Here is a 27,160-nt window from a genome sequence, read left to right on the forward strand (position 1 = left end):
ACCCAGAACTGGGGGTGTGCAGGGGCCTGGAGACGTGGCCCCAGCTCTGGGGTGGCCACGCCAGGCACCCAGCCGAGGCGAGGGCTGAGCCAGAGGCCAGCACTGATTTTAGGACAGGTCTGAGGCTGGCAGAGAACGGCACAGATGCCGTGTGTCCTGAAGCAACAGGACTGCAGCAACACCATCTGCTTGTAGCAAACAGCCGCTTTTTATTCACAGCACTTCTCCCCCAGCCCTGCTCCCAGCCCTCACAGAGGCAGCTCCAGGCTTCCCCGGGGCACAGCCACGAGGGGCTCCCCCCACCCACACCCCCTGAGTATGAAACCACCCCGCAGACACCAAACAGCAGAGCCCGGCGCGGAGAAGGGACTCATCTCTCCTGTGTCCATCCCAAAACCACAAGAAGAATCCCCACAGGCTTTCGGCAGGGTGCCAGTTTGGCACGCTGACAGGTTTGCTGTCTCACAAGGCACTTGGGTCTTTTTTTCCCGTCTTGAAGGAGATGAGAGTTTCTCCCCATCCCTTAAGGGTTTTTTGAGCTGACCAGTGCGAGTCCAGTTTCTACACCTCAAGGTAAGGCATTTCAGCACGAAGGACAGCCGAGCTCACAGCACAGCCGCGTTCCGTGCTGATTTTCAAAAGAGATGGATGGATCTGGCCGCAGGGCGCAGCAGCACCCGCTGCTTGTGGAGACGGTCACCGGCTCAGGACCAAGTGATCACAAACTGCTCCCACATCGGCAGCGACACGGGGACATTCAGCACCTGAGGAGGCAAAGGAAGGGTCAGCGGTCGGTGCCCAATTTTTCCCCATGTTCATCCCCTTGCACAGATGAATCCTGCCAGGGCAGGTGACCCAGCCTTACTGGGCAGCCCTTTACTCCTCGGTGCAAACAAAGCAGACCCGGTGCTATCGCTGGGGCCAAACCCCACCAGCCCTGCAGCCACCCTCTCATGCAAGCTCAGAGCCACTCGCGGGCAGCCCCCACACTCACCTGGGTGTCACTGCGGTAGGAGAAGTCATCCACATGGGCACCGTTGGCCAGGACCTGCCGGGGAGGGCTGGTGACCCCCAGGACGGTCACAGCCTCCAGCAGGATCCCGTCGAGGTGGCTGCGAGCCCGCAGGATCTGGCTGAGCACAGCGCCCTGCGGGGACAGCGGGGACGGTCACCCTGTGCCACCAGGCCCCAGGGCTTCTCCAAGCGCCTGCCACTGCCCCGTGCCTTAAACACGCCAAGAGCAACCCACAGGGACCTTGGTGCCAGCAAGGCTGGGGCTCATTCTGGTTATTTCACTGTGATGGGTGCTTGCAGCAGCAGGGCAGGGGGCTGCCCAGCACCGCGTGTGCCCCAGGGGACAGCAGCTGCAGGTGGCTGCAGAGCCGTGCCCAAACGCCCCCCACCAAGCCCCCTGCCACACTCACGTGTGCAGCCAGGAAGAGGGTCTCGGTGTAGTCCCCCTTCTCGAAGCTCTGCCAGCTCTCCCCATCGTCCCAGAACAGCTCTCCCCGGGCGATGCCGTCCGGCGTCAGGGCCACCACCAAGGCCATCCCCTTCTTGCGGGACTCGGCAGTGCTGAACGCAGGCTCCTGGGGGCACGGGGGGTGCAGGATCAGACACTGCAACCCCCCTGCTGCGTCCCCAGGCCTGGCTGAACACCCGCAGCTCGGCCGGGCACGCACGGGGTCAGGCTGCCAGCGGGGGGGACTCACCTGCAGGGGCAGGATGTGCCCTGCTCGGATGTGCACGTTAATGGTGTCCAGGGGAGCTGGCAAGAGGATCCACTGGCCTTTGCTGTGGATGGTCGAGTCCTAAAGAAGAAAAAGAAAGGACGGGTCTCAGGGGTCAGCACGCCCACAGGGGATCCCAGCTGAGCACCGCAGCCCTCACCCTAGGACAAGTAAAGCCTCACAGGAGGCAGAAGTCCTCAAAGCTGATTTGGGGAAAGCCCAGTGGGCCCGCTACCCGGGAGGGATGGGATGGAGGAGCGGGGTGGCTGTTCCCAGGAGCCCAGCGGCAGCACCTACCCCTGCGAGGCTGTACCACGTCCCGGCCGGGAAGTAGCCGCTGACTTTGGTCTGTCCTGCCTCCAGCACCGGCGTGACGAGCAGCCCCCCGCCCCACAGGAGCTGGCGGTCCACGGTCCAGGTGTTGGGGTCTTTGGGGAACCTGGGGAGGGACGGCGGGCGGCAGTGCAGCCCCAGAGCATCGCCCCCCTGCCCGCCCCCACCGCAGCACTCACTCGAGGAAGAGCGGCCGCGCCACCGTTTCCCCGGCGGCGTGAGCCCGGTGGAAGAGGGTGTAGAGGTAGGGCAGGAGGGAGTAGCGGAGGCGAAGGGCTTTCCTCATGGCATCCTGGGCGGCCGGGCTGAAGGCGTACGGCTCCTGTGGCTGCAGGGGAGAAGGCGAAGTGGGATGCTCAGGCAGCATGGGGATGGTCGGTGAGCGCCTGGCCCCATGAGCACGGCCCAGCCCCGGGCTCAGAGCCACCCCCAGCCCACCCAGCGCGGTGCCCACCAGGGCGAGGGCTCCCGGCCCCGCGCTCACCCGGTTGCCGTGGTCGTTGTGGTTCCTCATGAAGGGGTAGAAGGCGCCCAGCTGGGTCCAGCGCACGCACAGCTCCTCGGATGTGTCGCCCAAAAACCCGCAGATGTCGGCACCCACCAGCGGCACCCCGAAGAGGTTGAAGAGCAGCACCTCTGCGGAGGGGACACAGAGAACGGGGGCTCGGCGGTGCTGGGCCAGCCCCCAGAGAAGCCCCAAAGGGCACAGGGGCTGGATGCAGCCCCACAGCCTACCTGGCACGGAGTAGGACAGCTGCTCCCAGTTGCTCTTGACGTCCCCCGTCCAGTGCCCAGCGTAGCGGCCGTGCCCAGCGAAGGTGGAGCGTGAGATGACGAAGGGACGCTTGCCCCGGATCCTCAGCAGAGCGCTGCGGGGAGGAGGCAGCTCAGCCCAGCTGTGGAAGGGGCTCCCAAAAGCAGCACAAAGCACGCTGCGCTACCAACGGGAGCTGATGGGCTCCTCGGGGCCCCTGGGGCTGTCTCCTGTCGGGGGGAAGGTTTCCTGCAGGAGCTGCAGCAGGAGCCCAGGCTTACTCGTGGGAAGCAATGGCCTCGGTCAGCCCGTACAGGCTGTGCAGGTTGTAGTGCGAGGAGAGGAACTGCTGGCTGGAGGCACAAATGGTTCCTGCCTGGAGGCGTCCCCCGAACACACCTGCAGGGGAGAGGAGGCGGCGAGGGCGAGCTCAGGGCAGCCGGGCAGAGCCTCACCCGCTGCAGCATCCTCCGTGCCCCCAGCCCCGCTCACCGGGCACGTACGGGGGCTTCTCCAGGCTGTTGTCGGGGCAGCCGTCCTGGGAGCCCTCCACGAAGTTGGACGGCTCGTTCATGTCCTGGGGAGAGGGGGAGCCCTCGCTTCTGGGGGGGATGCGGCAGAGGGGTGGGGAAGGAGCTGGGAGCCGCATCCCGGAGCTCTGCCGGTGGGGGAAAGGCCACTCACAATCCACATGCCATCGAAGGGCACCTGGTCGTGGAAGTCCTTCACCATGTCGTGCCACCACTCGTGCGTCTCGGGGTTGGTGAAGTCTGGGAAAGCCGTCAGGCCCGGCCACACCTGCAGGAGGGAGGCAGTGCTGGGCAGAGCCAAGCCACCCCCATCCCTGTCCCCGTCCCTGTCTCCTCCACCCGCTTTCCAGCAGCCCCTGCATGTTTCTCTCCCCCTTGCAGCCGCTGCCCCATTGACCCTTATCCTCAAGCCACAGGGACAGGGGCCGATGGCACCACGCACCTTCCCGATGAGGGGCTGCCCCGTGGCATTTCGGATGAACACCCCTCGCTTCAGTCCGTCATCATAGGGCTTGTAGGCGCCAGGAGGCCCCGAGCTGCTGATCCCAGGGTCCTGCCGGGGCACAAAGCTGGGGTTTCACCGGCAAGGACAGGGAACGGCATCCTGCGCACCCAGCCCTGCTCCTGCTGCTTGCCTGCCAGAAATCCTGCAAAACCCTGGGGCAGCAAAGGGCAAGGACACAGCCCAAGGACACGGCCTGCGGGTGAAGCCCAGGACCCAGCTGGAGCTGTCACCACCCTGGGGCAAACTGGAGGCATTGCTCACCACGATCATCACGTAGCGCAGGCCTCGCTGGTGGAAATCCCGCACCATGTCCGGGTAGTCCTTAAAGGTCTCCTTGTTGAAGGTGAAATCCCTCTTAGCATCCATGTAGTCCAGGTCGTTCCACTGCACGTCCTGCAGAGCCGGCGGCAGCGCTCAGGAAGGAGACGGCCTCCAGCTCACCGCTGTGCCCCAAAAACGGGGACGGGTGCCCCCCTGCACCCACCAGCCGCCCCCACCGGGCTCACCGGGCCCTGGTCACCACCTACCAGGGGGAAGCGTGCGGCCGACATGTTGGCCACGGCCTGCCGGGTGGTGGTGGTGGAGGAGTAGCCCCAGCGGCAGAGGTGGAAGCCCAGGCCCCAGTACGGGGGCATGAACGGGAACCCTGCCAGTCAGGAGGGAGGGCGGCTTCGCTCTGCCCCGCTCGCAGCCGTGGCGCTGCAAGGGGGCTGGGGGTCTTCTGGGGGGGGATCGCAATCTGCATCTACCCATCCTCCCAGATTTGTGCTGCAGTGCTGCCAGCGGCAGCACCCGCTCCTTGCCAGCAGCACCCGGCACCCCAGGAGCGCCCGCACCCCATGTCCTGCTGCAGACCCCTACCCACGACGTCCAGGTACTGCCGCACCACGCTCTTGGGGTCGGGGCCCAGGAAGACGTAGAAGTCCAGGATCCCGCCCGTCGTGCGCCACGTCAGGGCTGGACTCGGCTGCAGGACCACGTCTGGGGGAGGCGTGAGCACCGGAGAAGCGAGGTGAGGATCGGGTCTCGGTCCAGACCCATGCCCCGGTGCCTCCGCAGCACTCACCCATGGCGTTGCTGTTCAGCAGGAAGACGCCGTGGGCCGACCCGCCGTCCTCTATCACCAGGTAGAAAGGGTGGGAGCCGTACAGGTTGACCTGGGGCTGGAGCAGAGCACAGCGCGGTGCCGGTGGGGCTCAGCCGAGACCCCAGCACGGTGCCCGCTGTGGTGTTTTACCCAGTACACCCACCTGCCCATCGCCTCTGCTCGGCTCAGGGTGTGAACCCGAACGCTGCCCAGGCTGCACAGCTCTGCCCCAGGCTGCTGGGCCGGGCCCCTTCCCCTGGGGGCTCAGCTCCTGGCACCATGGAGCCCCCCGATGCCCCCCTCCCCCCAGCCCCGTCCATACCACCGGTGCCATGTCCCGGTTCCAGAGGGTGACCTTGGTCCAGGCCGTGTTGAGAATGAGCGGTGCCAGGTGCTCCCCCAGCCCCGAGATGAAACGAGAGGGCAAGGAGGTGGAGATCTGCAGGAACTGGTCTGCGAAGAACAGGGGCGCGACGGTGGTGTTCAGCCTGCCGGGGAGAAACGGGGCCGCTGCCAACAGCCCTGGCGTGGGGGCCGGAGGAGCCAGAGACCCTCCAGCTCCGGGTGGGCCACAAGTGCTCATAACCGGGTGCTGCGGTCACAGCACGAAACAGAACCAGGCTTTGGCAGAACCCTGGGATTGCTGCTTCCCTAATGCCTGCTGCTGAGCCGTGCTTATGGCAAAGCTCGGGGCAGAGACCCCACTGCTGCTGCGGGGTCCCGTGGGGCGCAGCGGGGCAGTACAGGGAGCCTTCAGCCCCGCTCGGTGCCAGACATCACTTACAGGACCTGGCCGCCGGGCCACCGGGAGACGACGAGGCCGAAGGGATCCTCGAGGACCTGCACCCCGTAGAGCGTGGAGGCCGCCCGGGTGCTCACCCGTGGCGTGGGCAGGGGCACCTCGTAGCGCTGCCGGGCCGGGTCCCGGAGCTGCGGAGAGGGGGAGACAGGGGCTCAGCCGGGGTCGGGGGCTTTGGGGGCGCACAGGCGGGAGGGGACCCGGGCGCACCGTGAAGCGCAGGCGGCTCTCGGTCTCCAGCGCCACGTCCAGCCGCAGGGTGCCCACGTCCCCCGGGAGGAAGCTGGGGGCGACGCGGCGGAGCCGAGCCGAGTAGCCGCGGGCGGTGGTCGTCAGGTTCTCCGCCCGGTAGCTGCGGTAGCCGCGGGGGAAGAAGCACCAGGGCGGACCCCCGCCGGCACCGGAGGGGACGGGGGCGTAGCAGCAGCCCCGCGCCTCGCAGCCCGCCCGTGCCAGCAGCCGCTCGGGGCCGCAGTCGAAGCGGTGGCTCGGGGGCACCTCGCAGCCGGCGGCCGCGGAGCTGCCGGCAGCGGGGAGCAGCAGCGCCAGCACCGCGATCACGGCCCCGATCCGCGGCCCCGGCCCCACCATGGCTCCCCCCGGCCCGGCTCCGAGCAGGCGCGGCGGGGAGGGAGCCGCAGCCCGGCCCCCACGCACCGCCCCGGTGCTGCCGGGCCCTTTCCGGGCTCCGCTGCCTCCCTCCCGGAGCCTCCGCCGGGCAGCGCGGTTCCGCGGCTCTGCTCCTCTGCCGGGGGGCGACGGGGGGGAGAAAGGGGCCGCTGCTCCCCTCCTGCCCGTCCCGGGAAACTGACGAGTCCGCAGCGACTACAAGGAAGTGAAAGAGACAAAGGTGTTGCAATAGTCTGTGCAGCACTAGTGCTTCAGTGAGTATTTAATGCAGATGTATAGCTGACGCAGGTTTATTCAATTTATTTACAAATGCCAGTGCTAGAAGAGGGAGAGCAGTTGGTTATATTTATTCGCAGGTGGTTTCCTGTGTCTCTAACATGCTTCCTGGGAACCGAGCCTGGATTCCAAACACTGGCTGAGCCACTGGAGAGCCCGGTGGTACTGAGGCTGTTCCTGCTGGACCCGGTGGACAATGCCACTAATAGTATGAATCCGTTCCTGCAGCTTCTGCTGCTCATTTCTCCAGGCTTGTTCAGTGCTGCACAGGGGTGTGTACTTCCCCTCCTTCACTGCCTGCAGCTGCTTCTGGCGCGTCTGATAGGACACAAGCTCCAAAAGGTTCTGAGAAAAGCAGTAACGGAAATTACTCTGATAGTTCTTTTCTGTGTGCAATCTGCTAAGTAAACAACACCATTCATTGCATGGAGGTACTGTAACCATAGTTTGAAAAAGAAGGGGTTCTTAAGGAAGAGTTTGATGAAGTTCCATGGATTTGGACTTGTGTCACAGCATTCCATAAATTAGAGAAAAAAACATGCATACAAGGCAACCCAGGCCAGGACAAAAGGCTTAAAATTTAAATTTTAAAATTTAAACTTAACATTTCATAGAAGGTTACTGAAGGCCATGAGCTGGCTTTCAAATTTGTAGTGTCCTCACAATAGCCAGCTGATCCTCACAAAGGACAGTTTCTACTCAGTGTTTTCAAGTAAGATCCTGCGGGCTGATGTTTCCAGGTGAATGCTGCCTAGGAACGAAACTGCAGCATCAATTCAGTTCCACTTCAGCCATCAAAATGTGCTCAGTTAACTTGAACTGCTGCTACAATCACATGCCAAGTGTTCCCAGTTCAAGATAGTAGTGAGACAAGAGAGCTGGCAAGAGGAGAAAGTAGCAGGTTCTAACTCACTCGCACACTGCAGGAAGTGGACATACTCACCCATCGTTTCATGTTCCGAAGATATTCTGTGTCTGAATCAAGGCTGTCAGACTCAGTCTGCAGCGTGCACATTTCTTGTTGCTTTTCCAAGCAGGTGGCACTAAGGGATGCTTGCGTGCTTTCCAGCTCCAGGACAATTTTGTTACAGTCTTGAGCATTCTAGTAAATGGAAGAGAAGGAAACGTGAGATTCTGTCTCTTGTTCAGCTGTATTCCCAGTGTCCTAGTTTTGGCTGGGATAGTGTTACTTTCCTTCATTGGAGCTGGTATGGTGCTATGTTTTGGATTTTGGACGAAAATAACATTGATAACATACCAATGTTGTAGTTTTTGCTGAGCAGCACTTCCACTGAGTGAAGGACATTTTCTGCTTCTCATGCTGCCCTGCCAGCAAGTGGGCTATCTTCCCAGAACTATTTTTTGTTTTTTAACGGTTTCCAAAGCCTGCCCACTGTGCAGTGCCATACCTACATAGTGCAGGGTCTGCATATTGACATCCCATGCATCTGTGCTAAGTGCACACTGGTGCTAATTACAAGGCAAATGATAGTCACAGCAACTCTCATGGCCCTGCTTTACTTGCTCACCTTCTGGGTTTCAGTGATCTTCTTTCTCAGCTCCTGTTTCTTGCGGTGGAAATCACTCTTGGTGAAATGTTTCTTATCTGTTTTGTTCTGACCTTCTCCACGAATTGCTATGGCCTCTCTACGAGAAACAGATGCCTCCATATCACGAATCATCTTCTCCTGCTGCTTCATCAGCTGGCCATAGCGGACCTGCCGTTTGTCAAAATAAAAAACAGTTTGAAAATAACAAATGGTTACAAATGGCCCCTAATTGAAGTCTTCTGTGTGGCACATCCCATCAACATAAATCAGACGTGTGTGACACATGACCTTTTGTCTGCCAAATTTGTTCTAAATCCAAATGTAGTTTGCCCTACGTGGATCTGGAAGGCAGAGGATAGGATTAGTCATCAACTCTGTATCAACTTGTTGAAAGTAATCTTCAAAATATTTCACTGGAACTCATTAACAATAGCAAAAGCAGAAGAGCAGAAATATCCTGAGAACAAAAGCAAAGAGCTGTGTTGCCAGAAGATAGAAGACTTCTGTAGCCAGTGATTAAGATGATGCAGTATTTAGTAATCCATATTTATTTCCTTACAAATTGGGGTCACAAAATAAGGTGGTAGGAATACTGCATTTAAAAAATTCCTCAGGTATATCTTAATGTGCTGCAGCATATTACATAGCTTGCATAAGAAATGCATAAAGTGCATACATGCTGAACGTATTTAATTCAATCTAGCTGCAGGGTGATACAATTTCTAGTACTGTTACGGCCTTGAAGATGCTACTTCTCCATCCTGTTTCTCATCTCCTGCCTTATGTTTCATCAACTCCAAAGGTAAATACATTGTGTGCAGTTCCCCCTCCTCAGTCCTCTTTCTCAGTGACTTACTTGCATTCTGTGAATCTCTGCTCTCATGGCTCGGATTTCACCTTGTCCTGTCTCAGAATCCACTGCTGAACGCATCTCTTTTGTCAGCTGGATCTTTTTCTCCCATAGCATGATTTGATGCCTTCAGTGACAGAAAAGGAAAGGAGTGCCTCCATAAACAGAGAACGTTCTCTCTGTGTGTCAATGGCACCACTCTCCTGAGGCTGATTCTGAACACAAAACTGAATGGTTTGACAGAAACTAGAAGGTTGCATACAGGACATGTAAAGAGGCAGCAACAGAACAGCATGAAGTCATACAGGAAGCTTCACGATTCATACAGGAAGCTTCACGAGAAATGGCAAGACGACTGAAAGCAAGCAAGCCTAGACTGATAGGACTCGATTAATTGCCCAGTACAGCACGCTTGCTCTGGGTTACTGGCAGGGGAGATAGCATACGCAGTCTTCCCATACAGGTCTCGGTGACATTCAGCACAAGCAAGTATGCTGGAATCATTAAAACCAGTATCATCTTGTCTCTTGCTGGTTCCAGAGATAGCTAAACCACTTTTCAGCTTCTGCATTCCAAAAATTCATTAACCTCCTTTAATCTTCTCCAAGAAGGACAGAAGTGCATTTGCTGGTGCTGGCTGAGTTTGGTGAGTGGAGAAAAAAGGTAACATGGGTGTATATACCCAAAAGAGCTAAGACTGTGGCATAAAGCAAGAATCACTCTGGTACCTACTCTGCTTCCACCAGGCTGTTTAAGAGTCTTTCCTTCTCCTCAGTCAATCGACTGTGCTTCTCCTGCATCTCAATTGATTCTTTTTCTGCTGCCTAGATTTGGGAAGCATAAAACAATGCAAAGTTGTCAGACTGAGAAAGACTTACAGCATCACCGTTTGCCTCTGATCTATACATCCTTTTCGGTCTCTAATACTCCACAAATGGCATATCTGACCTGTTTCTGCTGTGTAATAAAAGCCATTAAGCAATAAAGAAATGCACTTTTTTTGTGTGTGTGTGAATAACGATATAATTTCCATTTGGCCATACTGTTTTATATCTCAAAGCTATTTTCTTCTAGGCTACCTGCAGTACAAATCTCTCAAAAGCCCAGTCATGGAATAGCCTGGGAGTCTGTGACCTAGAAATGAGAAGTTGAGCCTCTGTACCTTGAGAGAGCGTATGAACTCATTCTCTGTGATAATGTTGCCATATTGCAGCTCCGTGAAGCTGCTGTTGTTCTTGTTGATCAACACATTCAGCTTTATCAAGTCATTTGACATGCTCTTCATGTGACGTTCAATATTTTTCTGCTCTTTTATTTCCTGCTGAATTTCATCTACAGGTGATCAGAAAAAAGAAAGATTTTAAATTCCCAAGAGCACTGGGTTGAATACAACCAAGTTGTACCGAACTGCTGTTAGACCAGGTAACATTGCACACCTGTGTCCCACAAACCCAGCCAAAACATTTTTCCAGAAAGCCCAAAAATCAAATTAAGGTTTTGAAAGAGACTACCACTATGTAAAAGAGTTGGTTTTGGCCAAGGAAACTGCTATCATTTGTGGGAATATTTGCCTACCCACTATTTGCAAACTTATTTAAAGGCATGTAACAGATGACAAGGTCACTTATAGGTCATCTGTATCAGTTAAGACAGCAGGATCAATCATGACAAGACATAATGACCACCAAAACAGCAGAAGGTGGCTGGCTCTTAGTCCCAGAGAGTAGTACTGGGGCCATATGCATTCTTGCTTACACATACATCAAACACCGAGGGCATTCTTTGGTGAAGAATTAACATAACCTGTCTGTAAGCCTTTGCTCCCCTTTTTTTCCTCCATTCATAGATGAATGTTTTAAAAAAGAGTTAGGGAATGACTTACTTTCAGTGCGCACTTTCTTCTGCTGCATTATTGTGATCTGTTTCTTTAACATATCCAAGGAGGTTATTTGATCCTCCCGTTCCTCGGTTAGCTTGACCAGCTCTTTCTGCAGATTGAGCCAGTACTTCTGTAGTGTCAACACCTCAGAATTACATTCTTCTATCTGCTTGGTCAGCCTCTTGGCCTCGATTTCCAATGGTCCTAATTCTTGCCCCTAGATGAGGGCAAGATATGGGATCAATCAGATGGAAGCTGCTGGAGCACTTGTTTATAGCATCACTGCAGAAGGCCATTTCAACTGCTGAAATGCCTACTGAACGCTTCAACAATATTGTTATTTTGTCAGTTACTCTCTGCCTCTGTTTCCCATGGTTGAATAGGACTAATAGGACTGCCTGACCTCATGGGAATCAATGCAACAGAAGCCCACAAGGTCCTCAGATTCTGTGATGAAAGGGCCACCTAAGTGCCAACAACAGGTACAACTGGACTTCCAAAAGCGTGCCAAGTGTATGCCACAGTACTCATTTTAACATTGGTATCCATAATGGACTTCCAGTTCATAGTGCGAGGGACAAAGTGCTGGGTATCATACAAAGAGGGCCAACTACCAAATAAATTGAGTCGCTCAGCCTGTTCTATTCTCCCCTTGTCAGTCTTTCTAGATTTTATAATGTTATCCTATTTACTCCCAGAGTACTGATGTCATTTGATATTTTCATCAGGTACAGACAACTCCCTGCAGACTTCTGCATTAGGCACACCCTCGTTTCACAGCAGTTCCCTGTGCCAGCTCCTCTTTGCATGCATTAAGAACTGCTTGACAAATATAAACAGTTACATTAATTACAGCAGCTTCTCAATCACCATACTGATGCCTGAAGTTTTAACTGACACTTACACAATTACAATTATCAAGGACATCTGTGGCCACCACAAAGATTGAAATCAAATTTGGGACAGAAATGCAAAAGTACATACCCCCTGCTGAGAAAGAAGCACCTCCAACTTCTTGTTGTACTGCCTGATGACCCCTTGCTTGTTCTCAATCAGAAGACTGCACTTCGCAATCTCACTTTCACTACGACTGATCAGATCATGGATATTTTTTATTTCCTTTTCCAGCTCACAAAGCGTTTTTTTGGAGAATTGTCAGCCTGCAGTTAGTGTGTGTTGTATTCATAATAACCTGGGTCGTGTCATTCTCAACCTTGGAAAACTGCAGTTCCTAATAATAGACAGACAGAAGGCATACCAACGAGTTACTGCTGGTGACATTGTTTTGTAATGCCCACTTACCAAGGAACAGGAATCAAGGACTTGAGATTCTACCCCCTGGTCTGTGCTACAAGCTGTAAGAAATCTACATACCATTGCAGTGCCTTTGTTTCCCTATCTACTGGCAGGGGATAGCAATAGTTACCCCTGTCATAAGGTTGTTGGAAAGTATTAAGAAGTCTAAACATCCCAAAACCCTGTAATAGACCATGCTTTTCTCACAATGGAAACCAACCCTTGCAGTCCTCCAGCCACTTAAGACATGCACCTGATTTAAAAACACCAGTGCAGAGGCGTGAGCATGAAGTATTAGTGCCAGCCCACACAACTCAGTGTGATAAATACTGTGCTGCATCTTCTTATCTGTTCACACTCTCAAAGAGAGCAAAACTTGAGCAACTTATTAAGCCATAAAGAACCACGAGTCTGTTTCGACTGTTCCTTAGACTGGAAGCCTTATTTAGAAGCTGAGAGTATACATGTATCACGTGCCTTTAACAGTGCACATGTGGTACTTCTGTCTATCTTCTTCAAAGATGTAAGAACTTGTAACACATTATAGTAAATATTCCAAGGATTCATCATTCTGCCCTGTTTTCTTTCTTTCTTTAAGTAAAGAAATGATGGTAGTTATGTGTCAGGCTTTTCTGATAAACTCTTTTGCATACACCAATATTCTGCAATGAGATCACTGGAGGAGCTAAAATGGGATCAAAACCCAGCACAGCTTCAATTGCAGAGCTAAAGATGAGAAGCAAAAAGACACTGACAGAACACACTTGACAAACACTACTCTAGGCCATGACTGCAACCTGTTTCCTTCCCCTGCCCTCCCAAGTGGACAAGATACCATACCAGATCTATTTTTCTCTGATGAAGTCTTGCAACCAGCTGTGAGGTTTGCTTTTCTGCTTTGCTGGACATCATCTGGTCCTGAAGCTTTGCCATGATCTCACTCTCCATCTGCTCTTTGGTTTCAGTTCCTTTCTCTATATCCTTACTGATGGTTAACAACTCATTCAGACAAGCAGCTTGATCCTAAAAGGTAGGGAAGACTCAGGAGAGCATCACTACAACTGTTTGGGGAAGGGTATTAAATACTTATGTACAGTTCAAAAGGTTTCTTCTTCCAAGTGACTCTTCTCACCATCTTGATCCTTCTGATGGTCTGCTCTGTCTCATGGAGAACGCGAGAATAGGTGCTAGTTTCTACCTTCAAGGCCTCCTGCTTTGAAACACACTGTGCAATCAGTTTCTTTGTTGTGTTGTTATCATTCTGTGAACGGCTCAGGGTGGTGACAAGCATCTCATTCCTCTCCTCCTCCTTCCTGATTGACTTTCTACAGATATCGATGTCTGTTTCTAGGGACTTGAGGTCATGTCTGTGCTTGCTGAAGAGGCAAAGAAGATGGAAAATCATCACATGGATTGGTTCACGTGCTGAATAGTCATCTAGTATTGCTCTTTTCAAACATGCTATTGCAGCAACAAATGAACAGAGAAGGAAGTCTTTATAAAGGCTATTCTACTCTGATAGTGCAGAGTTCTCAAAAGACTGATGGAGATATTAAGATTTAAAAGGAAATATACATAGGAAAATTATTTGCGTCTTTCATTTCCTCTCATGCTGCTCTTTCCCATGCTTTTCCTGGTGGATGACAACATTTAAAATATATTGTTTGGTCTCAGAGAATAACTCAGGTTCTAAGACTCCAAGATAAATAAAACCTTTTTTTTTTTTTTTTTTTTTTTTTTGGCAACAGTAGGATGGCTTTCCTGAAAACTTCTAAAGGCATCACAAAATCCTAACCAAAAGTGATAGATAAATCCTTCTTGATGTCTATGTCTTTGGACTGTGAGATAGTGCAAAAGCGAAGTAACTTTTTGAAGGAATAAAATACAAACAGAAGAAATTTTAAGCAGCTTTAAAGAAGAAAAACTACTTCAAGTGTCAGTTGTGTTGTGGGGTAAAAAATAGTAACAAAGAAGTGTACTTCTTAGCCATTAAACATATTATGTGCTTCAGAGCAACAGACTTGTTCTAACATATTCTGCACATACAGTAACAAACTTGTCAGAAGACATACTGTCCCTTTTAGAATCTCTCCTACCCAAATTATTTGAGGTCTTTCCTGGGATGGTTCTCAAATGCCATACCTCAGCATCTCCTGTGTGGCAACATAGACCTCATCTCTTTGCTTCATTCCAGCCAAGCTATTAGTCCAGTTGTTCATCAGTCGCTTCTTCTCCACGTTAATAGCCTGTACCTCCATACAAGCCTAGGGAAGAGAGAATTTGTAAACAGGCTAACCCTGTACTGAGCTGCAAAACCAAATTCACATTACAATGCAATGCTTTTTTCTATAAAAAATATGCTGGGCAGGAACAGCTTCAATTTATATGTCTGGTTTATTGTCACACCAGAGAACAGAAAAGTTATAGTTCTCAAAGAAAAAAAAATGCTAAGAAAGTGGAGGAGGAAGTGATTTACAGACAATTCTTAAAGACAAAGGGAAAAAAAAGTCTTCGTGCCAGCAAACAGGAACAAACTATAAAACTCTGGCCCATACTGTATGTATCATGTGAGCATAAGCCAACAGGGGCTGTCTCTCCAGAGGGAAATATTAACCAGAAGCAAAAAAAAAAAAAAAAAAAAAAAAAAAAGCACTTCCTACCTCATTCACTGCTTGTCGAGTTACTTTTGTGTCCTCTGCCTGGGCCACAAACTGAGCTTCAAACAAAGCAATCTGTTCTTCCAGTTCATAAGCTTTTCTTGTCAAGCGGTCCACTAGGAGATCCTAAAGAGTTAGGATCATCAGTTCTGGAGTAATGTGATCTTGGTCTTAATCAACTGTGTTCAACAAGAATAACATAACATAGGCTAGAAACAGGATTAAATTAGCAACTGGATTAGAACCTTTAGTGAACCTTTTCCATTCAAGTATGAATGACTGTCATAAATGCAGCAGAAAACTTATAGAAGAACGAGTCCTCCTTTGCTGATTTTTTTTTTTTATTATTCCATTTACATTAGTAAATCGATACTTTAGATCCGAATTAGCATTCATTCCTGTCACTATCTATTATATTGCAACACCTCTGCAATAGCTGGGAATCTTAATAATTTATGCTTTAAAATGCTTTGTTAAAAAACATCTAAATCTATTCTACTTCAAATGCTTATTTTTTAATGCAGAATTGTAAGCAAAGTCTGCATACTGCTGCAAAGGGAAGGCAGCAGAGGGAGCTCCAGCACACCAACAGATTCATTCCATTTTCAAAGTTTGCTTTTCATTGTGAAACTCGTTGTGACTCAGAATAATTCTTGAAACTTGAACATAATTCTTCACTAAATAACTTTCTGCTTTCATCTCCCTTTGCTTACATGAAGAGCGATTTACTATTCAAAGGCTTGACAAAAAAAAAAAAATTGGCAGTACATGCCACTACCTTGGTAGTGTTTTTTCTCCTAATTTTTAGAGAAGACTGCCTTGTTTTGTGTGTCTTTTGTTTGTTTGTTTTTTTCCTCCAATTATTTGGGAAAAAATCCCCACACACCTTCCCTAAGTCTGTCCTTATAGCCTTTCTCCTAACAAGGTAGCACCTCCTCCAAGGCTCACCACTGCCACCTGTATTTATTTATTAAAAGGCAGACAATTTTAATTGATACCTGTTTTTTCTTTTCCACCTCAGCCTGGACCTTCTGTGCCTCAGCCTTCTTTGCTGACTGTTTCATCATTAAGATACTACGATACATATCCTCATCCATATTCTGCATGTAGAAGAGGTGTAAGGCCAAGTTTTCCACTTGGGTCTGCATTGCAGAAACTGGGGTGGCAGGAGAAAGAGTATTTACCAAAAAGTATGTCTGTAGGACACACTTCAAGCAGAGATAAAAGGGAAAGAAACACAGAAGCATCCAAGCAAAATCCAGATGCCCACCAGGTAAATTAGCCCTCCCTCAAGTGAGAATTGACATCAGATATGAATTATAGCTCTATAGGCTAATTTAAAGGTCTTGGTAAGTGGCTCCTCAGTTCTCAGCAAACAGATACCAAGGAAATCAAAGGAAGGGCTTCAGTAGGCTGTGAACGCATTCCTCCACCCCAAAACAGAACTGTATCTCTCTCAGACTTGAATGCTTCTTTGATTTTTTTATTTTTAAAATAAACTGCAAAAATATCTAGGCTATTTTAATTCTTTACGAGCCTCACTATTGAAATCATTTACTGTAACCTATCCAAATGCCTGCAACAAAGAAAAACTGAATTAAGTTCATTTATTTGACTGGAATAGGCTGCCACATGGATGGTGCTCTCATGCTCGTAGATGCTCCTAAATGCCTACAATCCTTGCATTTTAAGCACACACTTACATAGACCCAGACATCACATGATGGCCATTTTCCTTCTGCTAAATCACAGAACAGCCTACCCGCCAGGACGAGTTTTAGTTTCAGCCCTGAAGTCCTTCTCAGCAGTAGAACATAGCAATATAAATTGTATGGCAACCAGAAATCTCTATAAAATTTCTCAGTGGGTGCATCAATCCCTGTGAAATTTACCGTACTCTAGAATCTAGTGCTTGGCTTGTATTCAAACTCATTTCTTCATATAGGGCTAGAATGAGGGCAATATTACAAGGACTGCCTCAGTCACCTTTCTTGCGTTCATCATCTGTGTTCTGACACGCTTTCCTGTAAGTCAGCTTGAGGCCCTTCAGTTCCTCTTCTAGCTGCAAACGTGCTGCGGCTGCCTGAGAACGACGGTCATGGCTCTTCTCCAGTTCCATCTGCAGCTGGGCCAGCTGCTGCTGCACTCCGTAAAGAATCACCCCAAGCTCTTCTCTCTGTACTTGGCTCTTCTTCGTTGCTGTCCTCTGCAAACACAAGAGGAAGTTGGTTATCTCACTTCACTTGGGATGGGATGCAATGAGAAGGCAAAGAAAGAGTGCTATATACCAGTTCCCGAAGCTCTAGGTTCACTTTTTCCATCTGCTTAATAAGGTAATTCTTTAGGGCAGCTTGGAATCTTCTCATCAGAGGCTGTAAAAGAAGTATGACATTGATAGTTTTAACACACTCATGTAAATAAAATATGAAGGAATCTTAGTACTACTCCCACTATTGCTTAAACATTGTCCCATGGAGGCTTGGATTCCCATTCTAGCTACACTCACTGCAGGAGTTATACTGCGGGTGTTTCTTGAAATCAGAAGATGACTGCTGAGAATATTTAAAAATCAGAAACATCAGGAGAGCTACGCCTGAGAAACCCTCTACTCACTCTTGTTGCAAATATTTCTTTCACGAGTAAATGATATGCCCACTACGTTGCTCGCTTTTGAAACTACAACTTCGAATTTAATATTGAGTTAGCCGTTTTGCAAAAGCTATTTATAAGAAGGTAGTTTTAGCATACAGCTAAGCCACTGCCTACAGTTTGCCTCATGTTTTAAATAGCTATGAATACAAATAACACGTCTGCAGTAACAAATGGCAAGATCTGGAGACTTCTCACATGTTCTGGATCCAAGACAACCAGTTGCGTTTCTTCTGCTGGTTCCTCACTTCTTCCACTTATTTCATTTTCCTCAGTTCCAGGCTGCTGGTCTTCCTGTTCCTGTCTTTGGCCACCATGCTCATTAGCAAGCTGACCTAATTGCTCAAAGACAGATTCTGAATAGAAAGGGGAAAATAAATAAATAAATAAAATAAAATAAAATAATATTTTATAGTACTGTGCCTAAGGCTATATTCACAATGATGACAAAGGGAGAAAGCCAGACACTGCTTGTTAGATGGTATCAAGTATTGCGACGTTACTAAGGAACTGAATTGTACCTGGTTCTGTGCTCAACTCCCCTGAAAACGCAGGCACTTGCATAGGAGCTCCTGACGACGTCTGGGAAGGGCTGTCTGTCTCAGCTGTGGGCTGCTCCATCTCTCCCAGGTCAGGAGGGTTACTGTCAGACTGCATTTTGGCTGAGAAAGCCTCAGAAGATTTTTCCTAGGCCATGAAATAGAACACCAGAATCAGCTTTTCACTCTATCTGCCCCTAAAAATCTGCTCATTTTTGTTGTTATGAGATATGAACGATACAAAGAATCAACAAAAAAGCCTTGTTGTAAAGTCAGCCCACAGATACACTGGCAAACCTGTGTCATTCCTGACAAAAGAACATTACAAAGATGTAACACAGCAAAGGAACCTCTCCATTTTTTTCAGAGCTTTTGTACACTTCACGTCAGACCAGTTCACTTCCCTCTCTTTTAGTTCTGATCTTACAGTTACATCAGTAAAACTGCTCCTGCAACGGGAGAGCTTGAGTGTACAAACAGTGGTCATGCATTCTGTGAATAAGATTTCGTCCTCTTCATTGTCATTCCCATTCTCTGCCTGCGGTGTCTAGCACACAGCACAGGCAAAAAGCAGCACAGCGGGGTGATAACAGGCAGCGCACTTCACTTAACGTTACCAGGATGGTATTCAAAGGACTGGTTTCTGTCACAGTGCACACAAGTTTCATTTATAAGTTTAATCTCATTTGCAAAAAAGTTCACCAAGCTAGTATTAAGACAGCAAAGATCCTAATAAAAATCTTACACACCACTGTAAAGCTTCAGGCATTTATTTTTCAGAACTAAAGGAAAAAAAGTTCCCTTAGGGATTCAGGCAGGGCCAAACTATTCACTTTTCTCTCTTTTTAAAGAGACGCTCTTTTATCCCCTATCATCAGTTGTCAAATCCAAACTTTGTGCAGCACCCAGAAGGCGTCTGCGGTTCGTTATCACTAACAAACCTAAAAAAAAATAAATTAAGAAGCGCACGTGTGCACACCTGCAGCACTCGGATACCTTCCTTTCTAATTGGCCTATGGCAAAAAGCACTAAGAGCCGTACGAGAAACAAAGACAAGGTGACAAAACAAGGTGACAGGACGGACTTTTCAGCGGACACGGTGACAGGATGGGCTTTTTTGCGGCCTGCGCTGGGTGCGGACCAGGACCGCGGGCACCGCCGGTTGACTTCTTCCACCGACAACGCCTCCGGGCGGACAGCGGCCCGCAGGGAACACGCGGGGAGCCTCGCCCAGCCCTTCACCAACCCGGCACGGGGCCGGGAGCCGGGCGGGGGTGTCCGGGCTCCCCCCGCCGCCCTCAGGCCGAGCCCCGCGGCGGGGCCGGGCCCGCACTCACCGCCGGCTCCGCCATCTTCCCGTTGCCAGGCAACGCGTCAACACCCGGTCACGTGACGGCGGCGGGCCGCACCACTGCACCCCAGCCGGGAGGGGGGGAGAAGGGGTGTGTGTGTATGTGGGGGGGGTGCCTCGGGCCGCACCACTGCGGAGCGGCGGGGGGGGGGCCGCCTCCGGGCCCGGCCCCGCCGCAGGTAACGGCACCGGGAGGAGGGGGGGGGGGGAGGGGTTCGGCCGTTCCCGGAGCTCCTCAGAGGGCGGGGCCGGCACCGGGCGGGGCGGGGCGGGGCGGGGCGGGCACACCCCGGCGGGCCGTGGCGGCAGGAGGCGGCCGGCGGGCCCCGCGCAGGACCCGGTGGGTGCGGGACGGGACCGGGGGGGTTCCCGGTGGGTCCCCGGTGGGTCCCCGGGGGTAATGGGGACGGGGACGGGGACGGTGCCGATGTCCCCGCCCCGACACGCGGACACGAGCCGGGTCCGTGCCCTCCCACCCCGGGCTCGGCTCTGCCGGGACCAAACGGGGCTGGGGGCGGCCGGGCCCGGTGCTGGCCCCGTTGGGGGGGGGGGTGCAGGGGTCCCCCGGTGCCCCCCGGTGCTCCCCCCGCTCCGCTCCGCACCCCCGCTCTTTGTCTCCCCTCCTGCCCCTCTCCCCCCCCCCGAACCCCCGGACCCCCCCCGAGTCCCGGAGCGCCCCCCCCGGACCCCCCAGGACCCCTCCGAGCCCCCCCCGGCCCGGTCCGGCCCCGCTCGGGCCCCCCCCTCGCTGCCCACCCAGCCTGGGGGTTCCCCGGGCAGGGGCCGGGTGCTGCCGGTGGGGGCTGTGACCCCCCCCCCATCCCCATCCCCATCCCCTCCCGGCCCTGCCCGCAGAGGTGCCGGGTTATTCATCGGTGCGGTGGGGGGGAGGCGATAAAAAGGAGAAATCCGAAAGAAAACGGAAAAATCGTGAGGAGCGGCCGCTGCCCGGGGCTTCTGGAGCTGGTCCTCAGCCTGGTGATAACCGGGCTGCAGCCGTGGAAGTTCGTGGCGGCCGCTTCTCCCAGCCTTTGTGGGATGTGCAGAGTTAGCAGCCTTTGTGGTGTATTGGGGCGGGGGGGGGGAGAAAAATCTTTGCAATTACTTTGTCAGGCTGTCTGTCAAACAGGGCTCCGGGGATCCTTTAGCCGCTCTTTGGGCGTTTAGTGCGGCGAGAGTTATCAGGCCGTGGCTACAGGGCATAGTAAATAAAAAGCCATTAAAGCGTTAGCTGCTGCGCTTAAGTAATATGAAATGATGGTTAATCTCGGGACACGGGGACATATGGCGCAAATAAGCTCCTCGCACTACAGCGTATGTCGCAGTTTGACTTTTAGCGCTGGAGGAGCGGAAAGCTTTTTGTTTGCTTTTTTTATGCCTAAGCAGGTGTGGCTGGGAGCAGCCAGCAGGCTCCAATGATCGTATTTCATTTCCCTTTTTATCTCTGAGTCACAACTTGCGGTATTTAGTCTGCTGTCCCTTTTTTTTTTTTTTTTTTTTTTTTTTACCTTCTCAGCTGAGATGCATCTGAGCAAAATCTGCTCCACTGAAGTGACTGGAAGCCGAGTACCGTGAGCGTCGGGATCTCAGCCTGCGCTGGTGGCTGCTGTTACTTTTCCCTTTGCTCTGCACTCGGCGTGCCACACGGCTGCACCTGCAGGTCAGAAATGAAAGAGTTTTTGGTGACCTACATAATTCTCCCTGTGAAACGGGATGACTTCAGAGTGGCTCCCTGCGGTAAACGTTTTTTCCTTGATTTGGCTAGGTCATCCTAAATAGCTCTAGCTAATAGCTGGCAGTTTTGAAAGCATTTTTTTTTTTTTTTCCTAATGTAGAGGTATTCCAATACAAAGGGAAGGTCGCTGCAACTGCTCTCGTGTATACCTAGAGGAGTGCTGATCAAGTGAGTGCCCAGCCGAGGGGTGTGCAGAAAGCCCTGAAGAGGGCTGGCGAGCTGCTGAGCCCTGACTCCCAGTGCTTCTGCTGCGGGTTGCCAGAAATGCAAGCTTAGCATTTGCTCTTCCCAACGTGAGGAGGAAGCAGCAACTTCTGCGGGTTTTGAGACCTCTGCTGTGCAGTGAATCTGTATCCCTTTAATGTGTGAAATTAAATGCAAGTTACTAAGAGAAAAGAAGGGGGGAGGGGGAAACGCCTGCTGCGCTTTTCTTTTTTATGGTGTTTCAAGCTCAAATTTGGTAGTGATTTTGACAGCTCTCGTTTCTTCTTTGTGTCCAGACATGCTGTGGGTCACATGTTTCACTTCAAGAGCCCTGTAGTTTGGCTTATTTTGCTCGTAAATTTACCAAACTCTTGCAAAGAAAATTTGCCCTTGGAGCCACGAGGTCTGCTGCCAGACACAGTGTCCGGCATCATGACTTTTAGGCTGCTGCCCTCCCTGGAGCACAGCCCCCCTAGGCAAAGGTTTTTGTGAGAGGAGCCTTGTGGCTTTGCTCCAGTGTCCATGCACACTGCGCAGCCCGTGAGTAATGCACTGGAGCCGGTGTCAGCCCAGGCAGGAGCCCTGCGTTGCCCTCCTTTCCCAGAGACAGGAATCCTGTGCAACCGGAGGCAGCAACATTTGGTCCGGCAGCGTCTGCCAAGGTGAGGGTGCAATCTGCCAAGCCAAACAGGATTTTGCTGTTTATGAGAAGGGGAAGGGCATTTCCAAGCGAGGCGAGAAGCCAGCGCTACTTGAGATGCTGCTGGCTGGAACTGGTCAAGCTCTTGCGAAGAGGGCATCGGGGTGACTTCAGGAGCTGGCTGCCCAGCGCGTTTCTGAGATCTCGTGTAGCTGAGAAGTGCTGGTACCGACTGGGAGAGCAGCCAGGGGCTGTGAGAACAGACTTGCTAGCTGTAGCAAGGATTTCAGTGACAACAGTTGATGTGTGGGAGAAGAGAATGTATATGTGCTTAATAAATATTGGCACCGAGCAAGAGCTGATCAGCTAATTCAGTGCTTCAGCTTCTGGAGAACTGGGTTGGCTCTGCCACATTGAAAAGAATCCCTTCAGATCAGGGATAAATAGAAAATTAATATGTAAAGTATGTTTTTAACAGCGTGAATTTCATGCTGACTTAGCTGTAGGGCAGAGTCCCTGCCTGCCTCCCAAGCCATACAAGAGGCAGCGGCAGCACCTGCTTCCCACAACCCAGGCTCCGTGGACCCTGCATGCAGGCGCTGTCCCGCATGGGAGAGGGCTCAGTATGGAGCAAACCCTGCAGATTGGGAGGGTTTGGTACTTGCTGGTGTGTGGTGTGTGAGCTCAGGGAAAGGAGAGGCAGATTCACAGGCTGTGTTTCAGAGTTGTGGGGTTGCACAAGGAGACTAGGTGACCCTCAGAGGTGCAGTCCATCAGCTCATCCTAGCTAGGACCGACTGCCTGAATAGTGCCCCGTGGCCATCTGTTTCTGAACCCTGTTTCTGAAACCCCCAGTGATGTAAATGGTTTCTTCAGGTTGCTTTATCCAGGTACACCATTATCTCTCTGCTGTGAGAAAGACCGTGGCAAGGAATGTTTCGTTTAGTCAAGTTGCCTTACTACCTCTCCTATCCTCCATAGACAGCTCTTCCCTCCTTTGGCAGTGACAATTCAGGTATATGAAGATTTGTAATGCATTCCCCTTTATCTTTCCTTGTCAATCTCTTCCCATGCCCCAGATTGCTCCTGTCACTCTTCTGAAACTGTCCAGTGACTTGCATCTGATCTCCTTTAATGTTGTGACCAAAGCTAGACAGAATTCCCTAGCCTGTGGCGATGGTGAAGGGATTAATTTGAGTCATGCTGATGGAATTCATATATCCCAGGAAGTCTGGCTATTTGTTTGCAGCATCGTAGTGGACTTCTGTTTGATCTCTGATGGATAGCTCTTCAGCAGAGAAGACAAATGTAACACGTTAAATTTCCATACTGGCAAGGTGCCGTATTCTGGACCTCCTGGCTTTTTTTTCCTCTTTCCAACCTGCTTACGTGTGTGTGTACCTGCAGCGCCTTCCACCTGCACATCAGGGCAGCGCTGAAGCAACAGGTGTTCTGCAGGATCAAAGGGATATTTACCTTCAAATTCCTCCTGCTTTCCAGGGAGCAGCTTTTGATCTTTACCTGTTGCTATGTTCTTTCTGTCCAAGGTAAAAGCTAATTAAATGTTGCCTCTCTTGGCAGAGAAGCTCTTTACTTCTTCCTGCATTCCTGAGCACCCCTGGAGAGCTGCAGCAGGCCATCATACAAGCTCTTGTTTCGTGCCTGCATCTCCATCTGCTGTCCTTTGCAGGAAAAGCTCACTTGTGTTTTCTGAGTAAGCATTCCCTGGTCAACAGCTGCAGCACCTTGATACCACCTTCCTTCCTTGCTTAGGCAGGTTTTGCCTTTTTAGAGTTCGGATGAAATTGTTGGCGTAGCTAAAGGTCTGGATATTTGGGCTGGTTTCAGCTTTGGCAGCAGGGGAGCAGAGATGGGCAGACTGCACTGCCTACGAAACGCAGTAAGAGCTCCTGTGATGACCTCCTCAGGTGCCTGGGAGGTGCAGGGCCCCCGGTGCCATGCAGGTTGCTCCACATCACTGCTTCGGACTCCCTCAGCAGTGTCGAAATGGTGTGTTGTAACGTGGTGGTAGGAAGGAGGAATTGCAGCAGAGTTTACTGGTTGTATTCTTGCAGGGTGCAATAAGAGGAAAGGTGACTCGTTCTGTAGCTAATAACTTTCTCCAAGATACGACCTACAGCATGAAACATTACTGTATTTTTTTGATTGTCTGGACAAGACCGAGCACATGGCTCCCTCCATGTTTGTTTCTCAGGGCTGAGGCGTGAACATACACGTTGTGTTTGGTGCTGGAAGGAGACAGTGGCGTGTAGGACTTGCAAAGTAAATCTCTTCTCTTAAACACATGATGAACGCAGTACAGGGTTGAGGCTTCTCCATCAAGTTCCAGCGAATACTGAAAAGCAAAAACTGTTCCTGCTGTGGTCCAACCTGACGAATGTAGCAAGTGCCAGATAAACCAGGACCTTGTCCTTTCATGAAGGTTCTGTCAACTACTCAGTGGTCTCCATTGCTGTCTTCTGTATGCAAAACCCAATCCGAACTGGGACAGCTGTTTTCCTCCCCTGCAGTTTTCACTCTGCGTTTTGGGAAGTGCTGGTTTCCGTTTGCTCTCCCTGCCTCCTCCCTTCCTTGTTTATCCGGAGATATTGTTAAAACCGGGTTTAAAGAAATCAGAGCTCTCCAGCGTTAAACAGAGCTTGCCTTTCACCCCTAAATATTTGCTGCGCACATTGCCCCTGACAGAACAAGTCCGAGCCTGTCTGCTTTTCTTTCTCTTTCTGGCTGCCCTCGTGCTCTGCGGACCGTGGCGTGCGACTCGTCCGGAGGAACGCGCAGCGCTGATCTCCGCGTGCCACAGCTGTGTGCAGCGCCTGCTAGGTCAGGCCGGCCCGTTCACTAGCAAGCAAGGCCCTGCAAATCCAGAGGAACAAGAGGAGACGTTTCTTCTCCTCGTGTACTTTTGGCAGAACAGAAACAGCAGCGCTGCTGACGCTGTGCTCCCCAGCTGGGGGTGGGAGCAGGAGGTAGAGCCCGCTCTGCTTCGCCTTGCGTTGGGCTACCTGCGGTGCTGCTTTGTGCGAGACCCACCTGCCCTTCCTCCACATCAAGTCGTCTTCCTGATTCATCTGCTAAATAGTTTGTGGCTTGAGGGACCCCTCGGGATTCACTGTAGAGCTCCTCGTCTGCCCCAATGAAGAGCATCTCTCATTTGTGTACAAAGCTTACTGGGTGGTTAGCTGGGGGTTGTACGCTACAGATAGCAAAAGTTACTACTGATAGATGAAATATTTGCCTTGGTTTGGCATGCTCATTTACTGGAGTCTGCCTGCTCTGTTGAACATAGCTTTTTCAGAGATAAGTGGCAAAAGAGCCCTTTTTAACCCTCAGCACTCAAAAAAATAAATAAATAAAATTTAAAAAAATCCTCCAAACCCCCCAGCAGGATTATGCTAAAAATCGGTAAGCACCAGATGAGCGTGTTTTAATTAACGTTCACTTGGAGATCACTGGTTACTGTGCTGTGGATGAAGCAGCAGCCCCACATTTAGTGTTCTTGTGGCTGTGCAGTAGTTACTCTGTGCTGAAGGAATCCTCTAGGGTGTACTCTGATTCTCTTTGACATCCCCAGGACAGTGATACATGGGGCAGCTCTGCACCTCAGAGCTATTCCCTTAATGGGCAATTTTCAGTGACAAGCATTATTTTTCTGTTTCTTCCCCGCAGTAACTATTAAAATGTGTTTTGTGGTGGTGTTTTTTTCTCCTTCACAGCCAAGAAAAACATCCCAGGATTCTGCACTTTAGCATCTTTAAAATATAGAGGTGATGTTAGACTCTGGATCTCTCTTGCTTGAGTTGTAGAAATGACGCAGCTGTCAATGGGAGACTTCTTCCTTCTCAGACAGCAGTAGGCATATGCTGTACCATCCTTGTATTTGTTCTAACGCTATTCTTTCCTCCTTCTTGACAGATCTTCTGAATTGGGCTCCTGATTAAAGCTGACAGATAATGGAAACATTTCCTTGGCAATGTCTCTGGGGCGACTCCTCCGACGTGCCTCTTCTAAAGCTTCTGACCTCCTGACCCTGAATCCTGGTGGCAGCAGCAGTTCATCTTCCATACTTGACGGGGAGATTATCTACTCCAAGAACAATGTCTGCGTCCACCCACCTGAGCTGCTGCAAGGCATTGGGGAGCACCATCCAGGTGATGGCGAGTTGCAGGCACTGCCTGCTCACCCTTTTTTTTTTTTCTCTCTCTTGGGGAGTTTCTACGTCTTGGGCTCTAAAGAATGAAGAGGTGCTGGTGGGGTATGGGGCAAAGCAGTCTTACGGGGGCCTGAGGAAAGCCATCCCCACAGGCTGATCCGTCAGCTGTCTTTTTAATAGAAAAATTGATGATGTTCCTCCTTTCTCTTCTGGGCTAGTGTGGATTTACCTGTTTCAATACATCCTTTTGTGTTGCCAGAAGAGGAACAGTTGTCATTTGAGGGCAGTAACTTCTGTTGCTCTTTCAAATACGTGTATGGGTCAGGGAAACCAAGTATCATCTTGTAACTGTCATTGCTGGAGTGGCCTCATCACCCACTGGTAAAGGGAAAATAAAACCTGATTGTGGCTGCATGCACTGGAGTAAATGAAGATGAATACTGTCCCTGTCCCTTTCTTCTCTTCTGTTACTGTGCTCTTTCATGTTCTCATCAAAGAGAGCCGTGGCTAGTGGCTTAACTTCACAAAACTAATTATTCTGTGAACATTGACCCACGCTTCCCCTTTCGTGCTTGTGACTCTTTTCTATTGGCTTTCCATGAGAATTGTAGCCCTTTGGCTATATGAAGGTAAATATTCTTGAAAAAGAAATGTTTAGCTGGCACTTGACATTGTTTAACTAACAAACAGTAAAAGCTTTTCATGTGGCAACATCTTGCGGAATTCACTCTTGATTAGTAATCCGTCCAGGAAGTTGAAAGAATTGTATGTAATTTCTACATTCACTTAGGCCAGAGGGAATTTAGACTATTCAAAAGCCATATGTAGACTTGAAGTTATTTGTAAATACTGAATGATGTTGAGAACTCCACAATTCCTTTAGCAAAATCCTCTTCTGGTAAATAAAAGGGGTTGTTTTGCCCCAATGTAATGGTGCTGAAGTGGTGGAGAGCAGATTTCTGGCTTACATGGTTTCTTAGGAATAAATGTGCGTT

The 27,160-nt window shown here is 50.8% G+C and overlaps 3 protein-coding genes across 5 annotated transcripts in view; 1 reads left to right on the plus strand and 2 right to left on the minus strand.

Annotated features, from left to right (window-relative positions):
- Positions 1–316: 316 nt before the first annotated feature.
- Positions 317–6,329, minus strand: GAA (glucosidase alpha, acid). Its single transcript, XM_032199944.1, has 19 exons — positions 5,949–6,329; positions 5,724–5,869; positions 5,262–5,427; positions 4,919–5,015; positions 4,714–4,833; positions 4,380–4,498; positions 4,114–4,245; positions 3,790–3,900; positions 3,502–3,615; positions 3,310–3,394; positions 3,099–3,216; positions 2,799–2,932; positions 2,548–2,699; positions 2,243–2,391; positions 2,028–2,169; positions 1,713–1,811; positions 1,425–1,589; positions 995–1,147; positions 317–764 (listed from the first exon to the last, which is right to left on the minus strand). Exons 1-19 carry the CDS (start codon positions 6,327–6,329, stop codon positions 705–707), a joined length of 2,643 nt encoding a protein of 880 aa, XP_032055835.1. The 3' UTR covers positions 317–704.
- Positions 6,330–6,651: 322 nt separating this feature from the next.
- CCDC40 (coiled-coil domain containing 40) lies at positions 6,652–19,432 on the minus strand. Its single transcript, XM_032199994.1, is given in 19 exon segments — positions 6,652–6,989; positions 7,588–7,746; positions 8,174–8,362; positions 9,051–9,171; positions 9,777–9,868; positions 10,207–10,376; positions 10,927–11,140; positions 11,908–12,066; positions 12,068–12,154; positions 13,060–13,242; positions 13,352–13,595; positions 14,362–14,483; positions 14,880–15,002; positions 15,875–16,032; positions 16,863–17,082; positions 17,165–17,248; positions 17,724–17,881; positions 18,047–18,212; positions 19,402–19,432. Coding segments are annotated over 19 exon segments (2,913 nt in total). The 5' UTR covers positions 19,417–19,432; the 3' UTR covers positions 6,652–6,740.
- Positions 19,433–19,694: 262 nt separating this feature from the next.
- Positions 19,695–27,160, plus strand: part of TBC1D16 (TBC1 domain family member 16) — a 30,767-nt gene continuing 23,301 nt past the window's right edge. For 2 of the 3 annotated variants that reach the window (XM_032199987.1, XM_032199990.1), the window contains exons 1-2: positions 19,695–19,755; positions 25,928–26,163. In XM_032199987.1, coding sequence (XP_032055878.1) covers positions 25,986–26,163 — 178 coding nt within the window. In that variant the 5' untranslated portion in view covers positions 19,695–19,755; positions 25,928–25,985. Of the gene's footprint in view, positions 19,756–21,015; positions 21,076–25,927; positions 26,164–27,160 lie in introns of those variants that run through there. The other variant, XM_032199988.1, reaches the window with a different exon arrangement.

Source organism: Aythya fuligula, chromosome 18, assembly GCF_009819795.1.
Source record: "Aythya fuligula isolate bAytFul2 chromosome 18, bAytFul2.pri, whole genome shotgun sequence".
Classification (NCBI taxonomy): domain Eukaryota; kingdom Metazoa; phylum Chordata; class Aves; order Anseriformes; family Anatidae; genus Aythya; species Aythya fuligula.